Source organism: Stegostoma tigrinum, chromosome 2 (genome assembly GCF_030684315.1).
Source record: "Stegostoma tigrinum isolate sSteTig4 chromosome 2, sSteTig4.hap1, whole genome shotgun sequence".
NCBI lineage: Eukaryota > Metazoa > Chordata > Chondrichthyes > Orectolobiformes > Stegostomatidae > Stegostoma > Stegostoma tigrinum.
This window is the reverse complement of record NC_081355.1, coordinates 20,012,534-20,026,195: the sequence shown is the minus strand read 5'-3', so window position 1 is coordinate 20,026,195 and position 13,662 is coordinate 20,012,534. Positions and strand designations below refer to the sequence as shown.

General features: G+C 41.9%; 2 protein-coding genes across 10 annotated transcripts in view; one reads left to right on the top strand and one right to left on the bottom strand.

The window, feature by feature from the left end:
• The window catches only part of trip13 (thyroid hormone receptor interactor 13), a 35,084-nt gene extending 31,356 nt beyond the window's left edge, over positions 1 to 3,728 (bottom strand). Inside the window, exons 1-2 of one of the 3 annotated variants that reach the window (XM_048523752.2) lie at positions 3,058 to 3,082; positions 1,210 to 1,263 (exon numbers count right to left, since the gene is read on the bottom strand). The gene's annotated coding sequence lies outside the window, so the exon portion shown is untranslated. Of the gene's footprint in view, positions 1 to 1,209; positions 1,264 to 3,057 lie in introns of all 3 variants that reach the window. The other 2 variants (XM_048523739.2, XM_048523747.2) reach the window with 2 other exon arrangements.
• brd9 (bromodomain containing 9) overlaps positions 3,315 to 13,662 on the top strand; it is a 63,215-nt gene continuing 52,867 nt past the window's right edge. For 4 of the 7 annotated variants that reach the window (XM_059652729.1, XM_059652727.1, XM_059652733.1 and 1 more), the window contains exons 1-4: positions 3,315 to 3,673; positions 5,510 to 5,647; positions 5,986 to 6,200; positions 13,311 to 13,446. In XM_059652729.1, the coding sequence (XP_059508712.1) occupies positions 5,548 to 5,647; positions 5,986 to 6,200; positions 13,311 to 13,446 (451 nt within the window). In that variant the 5' untranslated portion in view covers positions 3,315 to 3,673; positions 5,510 to 5,547. The remainder of the gene's footprint in view (positions 3,674 to 5,509; positions 5,648 to 5,985; positions 6,201 to 13,310; positions 13,447 to 13,662) is intronic. The other 3 variants (XM_048523720.2, XM_048523712.2, XM_048523704.2) reach the window with 1 other exon arrangement.

The following is a 13,662-nucleotide window of genomic DNA, read 5'->3' as shown; positions in this document are numbered from 1 at the left end:
GGCTCATTCAGAAGGTCAGGAGGAATGGGATACAGGGGAACTTAGCTGCTTGGATACAGAATTGGCTGGCCAACAGAAGACAGCGAGTGGTAGTAGAAGGAAAATATTCTGCCTGGAAGTCAGTGGTCAGTGGGGTTCCACAGGGCTCTGTCCTTGGGCCTCTACTGTTTGTAATTTTTATTAATGACTTGGATGAGGGGATTGAAGGATGGGTCAGCAAGTTTGCAGACGACACAAAGGTCGGAGGTGTCGTTGACAGTGTAGAGGGCTGTTGTAGGCTGCAGCGGGACATTGACAGGATGCAGAGATGGGCTGAGAGGTGGCAGATGGAGTTCAACCTGGATAAATGCGAGGTGATGCATTTTGGAAGGTCGAATTTGAAAGCTGAGTACAGGATTAAGGATAGGATTCTTGGCAGGGTGGAGGAACAGAGGGATCTTGGTGTGCAGATACATAGATCCCTTAAAATGGCCACCCAAGTGGACAGGGTTGTTAAGAAAGCATATGGTGTTTTGGCTTTCATTAACAGGGGGATTGAGTTTAAGAGTCGTGAGATCTTGTTGCAGCTCTATAAAACTTTGGTTAGACCGCACTTGGAATACTGCGTCCAGTTCTGGGCGCCCTATTATAGGAAAGATGTGGATGCTTTGGAGAGGGTTCAGAGGAGGTTTACCAGGATGCTGCCTGGACTGGAGGGCTTATCTTATGAAGAGAGGTTGACTGAGCTCGGTCTCTTTTCATTGGAAAAAAGGAGGAGGAGAGAGGACCTAACTGAGGTATACAAGATAATGAGAGGCATAGATAAGAGTTGATAGCCAGAGACTATTTCCCAGGGCAGAAATGGCTAACACGAGGGGTCATAGTTTTAAGCTGGTGGGTGGAAAGTATAGAGGGGATGTCAGAGGCAGGTTCTTTACGCAGAGAGTTGAGAGAGCATGGAATGCGTTGCCAGCAGCAGTAGTGGAAGCAAGGTCATTGGCGTCATTTAAGAGACTGCTGGACATGTATATGGTCACAGAAATTTGAGGGTGCATACATGAGGATCAATGGTCGGCACAACATTGTGGGCTGAAGGGCCTGTTCTGTGCTGTACTGTTCTATGTTCTATTTGGGATTTATTTACCAGTGAGGTAATAGTACAAAAGAAAAGCACTCAAAACATTCTAGCTGTAACAATTTAAACAAGGCAAATCAGCAAATAAAACTTACAAGGTCAAAACTATTGAGTTACTCAAGGGTTTTAAGTCATGTATAATCCATGCGCTGTAAAGAAACAGATAACCAATTTGAAAAATTTACAATTCTATTGATTACAACTCTGAATTAACTCGAGACACTGCAGCTACATCAAAGCACTAGTGACCTTGATCGTTAAAACAGTGCTGGTGAAACGCAGCAGCTCAGGTAACATCTGTGGAGAGAGAAACTGCGTTATTTCCTGGAGTACCCTATGACTCTTTTTTGGAACGTCCTGTTTGCTTTCCCACCGTGGACTTGAACTTATGCGCAGTTGGCTCCCCCAAACAAATTCAAGGAAGGCTGCTACAAATGGAAGATGCTTTTATCGCGGAACACACTTCTATGCCTACAAAGCCCATTTGTAAGGCCATCACTGCTGTTAAGTGTGGGAAACAGCAGCCAAACTGACAAGCCGCAGGATTCCACAATCAGTTAAGGAAGTGAACGACAGTGACTCCTGCATTTCCGGCAACTCATCCCTCACCCCCCCCTCCCCGCAATAACAATGAGAACAGAATCCCCCTCGTCCTCACGTACCACCCCAGCAACCTTGGGATCCAACGCATCATTCTCCGACACTTCCGCCATCTGCATTCCGACCCCAACACCAAAGACATTTTTCCCTCCCCACCCTTATCTGCTTTCAGGAGGAACAACTGTCTCAGTGACTCACTTGTGCTCTCAAAACTCCCTTCCAGCCCACCAAACTGGGCACTTTTCCCTGCAACGACAGGAAGTCCTACACCTGTCCCTGCACCTTCCTCCTCATCCCCATCCCAGGCTCCAAGACAACTTTCCACATCAAGCAAATGTTCACCTGCACATCTGCTAATGTGGTATACTGCACCCACTGTTCCCGTTGTGGCCTCCTCTACATCGGGGAAACCAAGCAGAGGCTTGGAGTGGAGCCGGATGAACACAGCAAGCCAAGCAGCATCTTATGAGCAGGAAAGCTGATGTTTCAGGCCTGGACCCTTTGGGGCCACTTTGCAAAACACCTATGCTCGGTTCGCACTAAACAACTGCACCTCCCAAACAGGAACCATTTCAACACCACCTCCAATTCCTCAGACGACATGTCCATCCTGAGCCTCCTGCAGTGCCACAATGATGCTACCCGAAGGTTGCAGGAACAGCAACTCATATTCCGCTTGGGAATCCTGTAGCCCAATGGTATCAATGTGGACTTCACAAGTTTCAAAATCTCCCCTCCCCCGACTGTATCCCAAAACTAGCTCAGGTCATCCCCACGTCCCTAACATGTCCTTCCTCCCACCTCAAGCCCCATTCCCAACTCCTACCTACTAGCCTCATCCCGCCCCTGTCTGTCCTCCATGAACTGATCTATCCAGTCTCTATCTCCCCTCCTACATTCATCTTTACTGGGTCCATCCCTGCCCCTTTGACCTGTCTGTCTCCTCTCCACCTATCTTCTCGTCTATCCACCTCCCCCTCTCTTCCTATTTACTTCCCCTCCCTAATTTCTGAAGGAGGGTCTAGGCCTGAAACGTCAGCCTTCCTGCTCCTCTGACGCTGCTTGGCCTGCAGTGTTCAGCCAGCTCTACATCTCGTTATCTATGTTACAATGAATGTTGGCCAGAATGCCCAGGGAAACTCCTTTGTCCATCACAACACTCCAGCATTCCCTCAGTAAACAGAGATTTTATGCTCAAACCGCTGGGGTGAGCTAAAAGTGTGTATTTACAGAATTGAAGCGGAGGTTTTGAGGGAGAAGAATCTTCCCCAAATTCTCTCCCACCATCTGGTCAATGCCAGCAACCAAAGCCCTGCCCGATACCGGGTCGGTTTCTCACTCACAAGTTCCTTCAGCTCTCTCACCGGCAGAAAACTCAAATCCAGCGCCCGCCACAGCACAAGCTCCAGACTCTCCTCGCGTCACATCCGGTAGGATGTGGGACCGATGCCGGAGAGACCGTCGTGATTGGCTAACGCCATCCGCTTGTCACTGTCATTAGCCGACCGGAACGTCAATTACCTTCCAGCACCGCCTTTGCGCTCCGAATGTACTGCCGATTGGCTGTAACCTCCTGACACTCACCCACGCCGCAACCGCATTGGTTGCGATCTGCGGGGACAGTCGACAGACTCTCGAGGGAACATTTAGCGAAGTGGGGAGGAAAACAAAGTTGACAAGTTTCACCAACCGAGGGATGGGAATGATTGGGAATCGTTGAACCGTACTTCATCGGTTTTAAAATCTGTACCCGTCGGGAGGTTTCCTTCACCGACGCCCAACCCCAAACAACCTCCTAACAGGAAGCAGACGCCAGGCGATTGCTTACTCCCGTCAGCGAGGCGCCGTTGGGCGCGCGGGGCTGCGCAGAATCGGCGGCTCGAAAGGAGTGCGGTGGCTGCTGTCCGGACATGGGGAAGAAGCACAAGAAACACAAGTGCGAGTGGCGCTCCTACGATGGTGAGTGAAGGAGTAAAGGGATGCCGCCGCTAGCACGGCTTTCCCTTCCAATATTGTGTGCGAAAAACTGCGGGTCCCAGGCGGCGGGCGTCCAATTAGGAGGACCTGATTGGGGGCGGGGCTGGCTGGTGTGGGGGGAGGGGCGCTCCCACCTCCTGTGTTTTCTTGCTTCTTCCGACTTTTGTTGCTTCCTCTCCTCTCTGTGTGTTGCTGTTTTTTTTATATATAAAAAACATTTTGATTTCGCTTTCGTTCTCCCAGCCCTGGTCACCTGCAGTTGTTGATCGTAGAATTGTCGTGCAGAACTGGGAGATAGCAAGAACTGCAGCTGCTGGAGTCAGAGACAACACAAGTGTGGAGCTGGAGACCCGAAATGTCAACTTTCTTGGTCCTCTGATGCTGCCTGGCCTGCTGTGTTCCTGCAGTAGCTCCACGTTGTGCTGTAATGCAGAACTGCCCGTGTTTCTGCTTCAGAACCTCCTGCCATCTATTTCAACATCATCTATTCCTAGTCCCCTCTCATGTCTCTACTTTTCTCCTCAAAGACATCTTTTTGATAAGTCAGTTACTGAAGGACGACTGAGTTTCACTCCCTGATCACCGAGTAAATGCATTTCTCCTGAAAACTGAACTTACTAGTGATAATCTTCAGTTGAGGATCCTGATATTGAATTCCCTTTTATGGTTTTGTTGTACCCTACCCTTGTTCGGGTTAAAATATTTATCAATACTCATTGATTCCAAATACTTATCTGGGTCTGTAATTTTCAAGGCAGATATTTAACCAGCAAAGGAAACTCAAGGGTTTTGGTGAGGGGTGAAGGGTAAGACACGAATGTGGAGTTGAAAATTATTCGCTCAGCCATGATCGCATTGGATGATGGAGCAGATTCGATGTACTTAATGGCCTACTTCTGCTCTGGTATCTTATATTGAATACATCACTGATTTGAAAACTCTATAAATTTAAAGTTGCAGTGAGATACATTTAAAATAGTTTTTAAACTTTTCTGAAATGTATTTGCACAACCATATTTAGATTGAAAATTATTTGGAGAGAAAATGGCAGGCCATAAAATAACTTTTCAGTTGAAAGAAAATTGGAATTTAAGAGCATGAAATCCACCAACATTGAAGTGCTGTTTAAGCAGCGGCTTTGATTGTAGTTGAAGTATTTCAGACTAAACTAAGCCACAATGAAAATGTGTCAAAATGTTTCACAGGTTGATTTTTAAAGTTATACAGTAGATTTTTGTTCAATAAAATGTGGCTCTTCTGTTCAGATAATCATTGCCTAATGTTAACATTACTTGGCAATTCGAGGAGGCAAATTCAGTCTACTTGGGCATGAGGGCAGATTGATGTCATATTATCATCGCTATGTGCCAAAAGGTTTTGGGTTAAAACTCCTCTTGTATTTCAGCAAACACAGCAGTACATAGCAAATCAGTGCTGGTTTGTGAGATGTAGAAACATAGAAAATAGGAACAGGGATAGCTCATTCAGCCCTTCAAACCTGCTCTGCTATGATCATGACTGATTTTCAAAGTCAGTACCCTGTTCACACTTTCTCCCCATACCCTTCGACCCCTTTAGCCTTCACAGCTTTATCTAACTTCTTAAAAATATTCAATATTTTGGCCTCAACCTATGGCAGACAATTCTACAGGCCCACCACTCTCTCAGTGAAGAAATTTCTCCTTGTCTCCTAACCCATATCTTTAGACTCTGACCTAGATCCCTAGGCATCAGGAACATTGTCCTGTGTTTACCACATTTAGTCCTGGTGGAATTTTATAATTTTTTTGTAGTTTTATCTGTCTTCATATCTTTCAGATGAAATTTAAACTGATACGCAAGGTGGGAAAGAATTTATGGAATTTTCCAGGAAAAGAAGGGCTGCAATTCTAGTTTCTAGGCCCATGGCTATCAAGACAAACAAGAATGGATCACCCAGTTATTTGTCTCATTGCTGTAGGTGGGATGCTTTTGGATGTGAACTCGTAGCTATATTTACATTCAAGACAGCATAGTTAATATTCAAAAGTAATTAACTGATTTTTTTATACTCATTCTGGTGAAAGAACCAATCCTGTCACGAAGAGGGGAAATCTACAAAGGAAGGGAGGGGAGGATACAAAACAACTTTTACAAAATTCACAAAAACTAGACTTTTGAAGAACAGTTAATCATTGATTGTTAATAACAGTCTCTGTTTTACTGACTAGCTTAATTTAAACCAAATTATCTCATAAATGTTGCAGACTTTTTCTTAACCATGTATGTGAGATGTATTTCCTCTTTTATTGCAGGCTTTGTTGACAAACCTCCTGAAAAGCCACTTAAGCTGGTACTGAAGGTGGGGGGAAGTGAAGTTACTGAGCTATCTGGATCAGGACACGATTCCAGCTATTATGACGACCGGTCTGATCATGAGCGAGAACGGCACAAAGACAAGAAAAAAAAGAAGAAAAAGAAGTCAGAGAAAGATAAGCACATTTCAGATGAAGAACGTAGGAGAAGGAAGGTAAGTTGACGTACTGCATCTAAGAGCAGGAAAGTTGACATTTCAGGTCAGGGACCCTTCTTCAGAAATGGGGAGGGGTAAGGGAGAAGGGAAATACATAGAGAGAGGAGGTGTTGGGCAGGGGAAGATAGGTGGGATAGTGATAGGTGAATGCAGGTAGGGATTGATGGGGATTGGTCAGTGGGATGGGTGGTGCAGATAGGTGGGAGAGAAGATGGACACACCATTCCCCTAACTGCTCTTACCTATAACCATCCTACCTACCTACCTTCCCAAGCCCCACCCCTCATCTCTCCATTTATTTCCCAGCTCCTTTCCCCCTCCCCATTTCAAAAGAATGGTCCTGACCTGAAATGTCAACTTTCCTGCTCCCCTGATTCTGCCTGCCTTGCTGTGTTCTTCCAGCTCCACACTGTTGTTTATGACCCCAGCATATGCAGTCTTTGCTATCTCAAAAGCTGACATACTGTTGGTTTGGTCAGGGACAGCTTGCATTTATATACTGCCTTTAATCTATGAAACTCAATAGTCTTAAGCAGAAGTAGATGAATGGTTGAGATATTGTTTGGTTTTGAGAAGATTTTAAAATGTAAGACAGTGTAGGCTGGAAACTTCTAACAGGGAAGCTCCACAATGTTGCATCAAGGCGACTGCAGGTTCTGCCATTTATGTTGAGACAAGGGTACAGAGGATGCTGGAAAGATTCAAAAACTGATGAGTGTGGCAGGGTTGTTGGTGTTGGAGAAGCCTGTTTGAAAGGTTGAGTAAGGATGGTGACTATAAGTAAAAAGATGCGAATGTTGAATTTGGTGGATTGAGGGTGAGCTACTCTAGGTCAGATGAGCTGACGGATGAGCAAAATTTGTTCAGGTCATGAGGTAAAGTTCAGCAGATTACATAAGATGAAGCATGAAGACTGGGAAGCAAGGCTGTATAAGCATAATTAAATAAAGAGAAGGGAGAAAATCGATTAATACTGCAACCAGGGAAGAGGAGATCTGATGTTTTTGGGTTTCTGTAATAGAGAAATTGTGCTTGAGGAAAATAAGCATTTTAGCAAAATCAACTTGAGAACTAATGGCTATGCATTAGGAACTGATTAAGGAAGTCTTCAGACGGATATAAATTTGTCTCGTAAAAGCATTAAGTGTTTTTAAAGTATAATAATTATGCTGCAGCTTTTACAGAACAGTGTATCTATCCCATGTAACTAAAATTGAAAACAACCTGATTATGATGGGTCTAATTTATTGTTAACCTTTATAAGCTTATATTAGAATTGGGTAATTAGTCTTTTTTTGCAATTTATTATCTACATTCAGTATTTTTGTATTGATGTTTTAATTTTGCAAATAAAATCTATTTACGGTTTCATGCAGAAATAAGCTCAATTGAGCTAATCAAGCAAAATATATTTCAGCAACAAATCCACACTCGTTTAAGTTGCTTAAATTTTAAACTATTGATTAATTTTATTCAGTTCATTAATTCTCAAGTGTAGGCTATCCTTTTATTTTGTTACCCTCTCTGGTAAGGGGTCAGTTAAACAGCCAGAGAAAATAATCGAGCAGTGACAGTTTTCATGATAAGCATGTAATTAACTTATCCTTGCTCTGATACCAGTAGATTTTAGCAACATTAGTAGTGAATAAAAGCATGTGTGCTTTCCTCCATTCACTACCTTGGTTTGATTTGGGATGTTTGAATGTTTCTTTCAGTACTGCTGAAAGCCACCTGCACATGGATGTTGCAACACGAAACAGGCTGTTAGGCCCAAACAGTTCTGTGCTTATTTTACCCTGTGTGTCAGAAAACATTCTGATTCATATTTGTTTGCCTTCTGCCCTTTTCTTTATTCATATTCTGTGTCTAATTTTGAGTATTGATGTTTCAGACTTTGTATCTCAGTATCAGTAGCTTTCAGTATGAATCTACAAACCTCCCCAACTGCCTACGTAAAGATGTTTCTTTGTTCTCTGTTCTACTTCTCCTGATTTTATCTTCAATCTTTGGCTCCTGGTCCTGAATCTCCCCAGCAAGTGGAAGCAATTTACTTCTATCTCTTAATAATTTTCCACAATTCTAATGTATTGCCTTGCAATCTTCATTCTAAAAACATCTTCAAGTATTGTTCATGGTTATATTTGCTTGTACCAGGTGGTACTATTAAGTGTCTGCCCTATATGTTGTATAAAGTTTCAACTACTCGCTGATAAAGTGAAGTCCATCACTTCATGTAGTGAGATATGATAATTTAAAAATAATTGTACCTCTTATGGTGAAAACCGGAATAACATGTTGGAGAGGTGGCAAACTTTAAGCTCTTGAATGTAAGATAATGAATAAAAGAATATTTGAGTCTGGATATATACCAAAGGACCATCAAGTATGTGCCTAGACCAGAAAGAGAGACCTCTGCAGTGGGAAATACTTCAGAGCATTTAAAAAAAAATTGCATTCATGTGATGTGGCCATTGCAGGCTGGGCCAGCATTTATTGCCCACGTCTAACTGTCTTTGAGGTGAAGGTGGACTGCCTTCTTGAACTGTTGCATACAGTTTTGTGTAGGGTTTTGGAGTACATTTGTAGCTTGTGTTGAGGTTGGTTGGCTCACCAAGCTGGTTTGTTGTTCCGCAGACGTTTCGTTACAGTGCTGGGTAACATCATCAGTGCATCCTCCGATGAAGTGTCGTTGTGTATTCGCGCCTGGTTTTTAAACTCTGGAGTCCGTTGAGCTGAATTGTCTCACTTGCGATTTTCTTTTGTAGTGGAGTGTATATGGGGTTGAGTTCTGTGTGTTTATTAATGACTTTCTTTGTGGAGTGCCAGCCTTCTAGGAATTCCTGTGCCTGTCTCTGCTGAGCTTGTCTCAGGATTTTGGTGTTGTCCCAGTTGAATTGGTGGTTCTACTTATCCATGTAGATTGAGATGAGTGAGTATTGGTCGTGTCTTTTTGTGGCCACTTGGTGTTTATGTACCCTTGTTGTTAGTTTCCTTCCTGTTTCTCCAATGTCATGTTTCTCACAGTCTCTGCAGGGGATCTTACAGATGACATTGGTCCTGTCCATGGTGGGGAGTGGGTCTTTAGTTCAGGTGAGTTGTTCCCATAAGGTTGATGTGGGTTTTTGTGCCACTGTGATGCCCAGCAGTAATAGGAGTCATGAGTTATCTATTTAAATGTCTGCCAGTGCTTGCTTAGTGCAATTCCCCGCTAATCTGTCCACCCAGTCTACTTTAGCCAACTTTATCCTCATTTCATTGTAATTCCTTTAATTAAAGTTAAACACAGTTGTTTCCGACCCATGTTTCCCACTCTCAAACTAAATTTAAATTGTATTATGTTTGATCGTTATTTCCTAGGGAATCTTTTACTCTGAAGCAATTTATTAAACCTGCCTCGCTACCTGTTACCAGATCCAAGATTAACCACGCTCCTTGATGGTCCATGGTTAACTATCCCTAATGCACTCTGATTTGTTGTATTAACCAATCAACATGAAGATTAAAAGTCACCCGCTATTATAGCTGTATTCTACTTAGATGTTCCTGTTATTTGTTAATTTATAGTCTTTGTCACAGAATAGCGCATTGAGATGCATGAGTTAGATAGATAGATAGAGATCTCTGTAAAAATAATGTCAGTAAAGAAGAACAATTCTAAGAGAGGGATAAACCAGCTTTGGCTAACCAAGGGTGTTAAGGAGAGTGTTAAGTTGAAAAATTAGGCATGTAAGGAGGCCAAAGTCAGTGATAGACCTGAAAACTGCAACAAATTCCAAATCCAGCAATGGAATCATTAAAACATAATAGAGACAAAATAAACTACAGGGACAAACTACCGAGGAACATAAAAGCTGACAATAAAAGATTCTTAAATATATAAAAAGATGAGAACAGTCAAAGTGAATATAGATCCCTAGAAACTGAATCTGGGGAGACGGTTTTGGGAAACAAGGAATGGAAGAGGAGTTAAACAGATATTTTTCACCAGTCTTTACAGTGGAAGACACTTCAAAATAAAGAATACAGGGAAGGAACTAGGTGCCATCACAAACTAATGGGGCTAAATGCAGGTTAGGTCCCTGGACCTATTGGCTTGCATCCGAGGATCCTAAAAGAAATAACAAATTGAAATAGCATTGGCTGGAATTTCAAAAACTGGATGTAAGTTTGCTCACTGGGCTGGAAGGCTCGTTTTCAGACGTTTCGTCGCCATTCTAGGTAACATCATCAGTGAGCCTCCGGTGAAGTGTTGGTGTTATGTCCCACTTTCTGTTTATCTGTTTAGGTTTCCTTGGGTTGGTGATGTCATTTCCTCATCTGTATGTAAGGATCCTAGTGATAGTGGGTCATGTCTTTTTGTGGATAGTTGATTCTGAAGGGATCAGTGTCGAGACCACAAGGGTTTACAACAATAACTAATGACTTGAAGGAATGCATTGAATGTGCTGTAGCCAAGTTTACAGATGACGTTAAAAAAAGGACAGGTTGTGAGAGGCATACAGATAGATCAGGTATTGATAGGTTAAGTGGGCAAAAAGTTGGCAAATAAATACAATGTGGGAAAATGCAAAGCTGTTCAATTTGGAATAGAGAAATAGAGCAAAAATGCAGAAAGCTGCAACATAACAGGATTTGGTCTATTTGTGAGTGAAATGCAGAAGGCTAGCACATAGGTATAGCAGGTAATTGGGAAGGCTCATGGAATTTTAACCCTTATTTCAAGGAGATTGGAATATAAGATGAGGGAAATCTAGTTGTGACTGTACAAGGTGCTGGAGAGACCACATCTGGGGTACTGAGAGCCGTTTTGAATCCCTTATTTAAGGAAAGAAAACATTTCATTGGAGGCATTCAGAGAAGGTCAGCAGGGGTGATCCCTGGAATGGAGGGATTTTCTTATAAGCAAAGGCTGAACAGGTTGGTATTCTACTCACTGAAGTTTAGAAGACTTAGAGCTGATCTTATTGAAACAATTAGAATTCTTGAGGGGCTTGGCAGGATAAATGCTGAGAGAATATTACCCCTCATGGTAGGGTCTAGGACCAGATGGCACAGTTAAAGAATAAAGCAATTTAAGAATGAGTTGAGGAAGAATTTTTTCTGAGAGTTGAGTCCTTGAGTAAATTTAAGACTGAGATAGATTTTACAACAGTAGGCCAATTAAGGGCTACCACAAAAAGGCAGGAAAGTGGATGTGAGGTGTATTGGAACAAACACGAGCCTGTTGAATGGCAGAGCATTTTCCAGGAGTTGAATGGCCTTTTCTAGTTCTTGTATCTTATGGTCTTAATTAGATTACCTTGTTGTTTAGCTTTGCTCTGCTAAAATTACAGTATTTACAATAAATTCCTTTTATTGAACTTGGTATTTGAGATCTGTCATTCATCAAATCAGGTTAAGAACAATTGGGGAAGTTTGAGGGTCTTAAATATTTTGATTTCACAATGTTGCAAATCCGGTGTTAGAGAGAGTGACTTAGTTTGGCTTGTCATCTGTGTTGTAATGTTGGTAAATGTTACCTATCTGACTTCTGGTTTGACATTATATTCTCTTACCTGTCCATATTTCAGAGAGTAAAGTATGTCTGAGAGTCCCAGATAAGCAATGTTTTGAAATTTGACATGTTATTCTTTCTGCACTTTAATAACTACAGAGTTTCCAAGTTTGTGTTTCAGCCTTGACTCTAGATGGTGCTTGAGACTGAACAAACTAGAGAGGATCTGTTTTTGGATTTTTCCTGTTGTGGCTTCTGATGGAATGATAAAGTATCCATAATGTCTGTGAAGACCTAATTAGCAGAGATTGCAAGAATGAATATTTATTTGGGATTTAAAGTTCTGAGACATAGTGCTTTAAAATATTTTACAAATGCCCGTTGTTAGAGGCCACTGTTGTATGAGTGGAGGTCACATTTGTCACTTTATATTCTTGCATTTGTTTGCTCGTTGTATCAGTCACCTAGGTAATGGAGGCATGAAGGAGAATAACATCCAGATTAGCTCAAGAGCATACTGAGGAAAATGATGTTGTAAAGCAATGTTGCAGAACTTGAATGTATAAATATTTCCTAGATTTTTGTGTAAAACATCATTTCCTAATGCCGTAGCATCTTCTTGGCTGTATACTTGCCCTGAAGAAACAAGATTTGTTAATATTAAACAAATCCTCAATCTCACTTAGTTACAGGTTCAACACCAGTAAATGTTTGTTCACCAACATAAAGTCTTGAAGACCGGGTATGTGTTGTGGTAGCTCAAAACAGTATCTTGAGTTGAAAGCTTGAACACTTCAGAAAGGCAGAGGCTTTTCACATCCATTTTGGCTGGTCAAGACATTAAGACCAATGGTTATGTGCTTTATGTACTAATGTTTTCTGTCTTTAGAAACTGTTCAGGTTTCCGTAAGTTCTCTGATTTCAGTACAATATGCCAGTCACATCAATTGTCTTGGGGAGTTGCACCATTACCCCATTAGAAAATGTATTGGCCGTATGAACGAACCCTTTGTATGTCATATTTGACTGGTTAAGTGTCATGAAAATAAATGTGTGTATGTATAATACATCAACACCATTCTGAGCAAGACACAACTCAGTGTATCAGACTGAAAATGCTGGGGTGTTTCTGACAGCTACATAGACAGTTTGCATAACGAGACTGAAGGATGAGTGCAGTTCTGCTTGCTGTACTGCAGTGATACAAACACGCATGTCTGTGAGTGAAGTATTGAGTACCATACCACATTCATACCAGTTGGCTTAATGACATGTCTATCTACCTTATCCTTGAACAATATTAAAGTTGAAAACATAATGCAGCTTTTTTTTTGGGAAAAGTTGTTATTTACACATTCTTCTAAACTAAACTGAACCTTCTGGCATGTGCCTTCTGAGGTTTATTACTGTTGCATATTTTGTAGCTAAAAAGAGATTTGAAATCAACTTCATTTGCACCTTTATTGTTACTGTGGTGGGACAAAACTAATCATATTCTTTTGTAGATTGTTAGAGCGCACCAGTCTTGGGGCATCGATATCAATGACATCCCTCAATGGAATTAGACGTAATGATGTATTCTACCAACTGACATTGATGGTCTCTTGTGACAGGAAGAGAAGAAGCGAAAACGTGAAAAAGAACATTTGGACAGCGAGGCTGATGCTGATGAGTTTGATCCAGGAAAAAGGATTGAAGTTGAACCCCCAACAGATCGACCAGTCCGATCATGCAGAACAAAAGAACAAGGTAAAAGTGGGGGGGGGGGAAAAGACTGCAGATGTTGGAAATCAAAAACAAAAACAGAAATTGTTAGAAAAACTCAGCAAGTCTAGCAGCATCTGTGGAAATCAGTTCTGAAGAAGGATCCATGGATCTGAAATGTTAACTGTGTTTTCTGTCCAGAGATGCTGCCAGATCTGCTCAGTTTCTCCAGCAATTTCTGTTTTTGTTTTCAATTTCCAA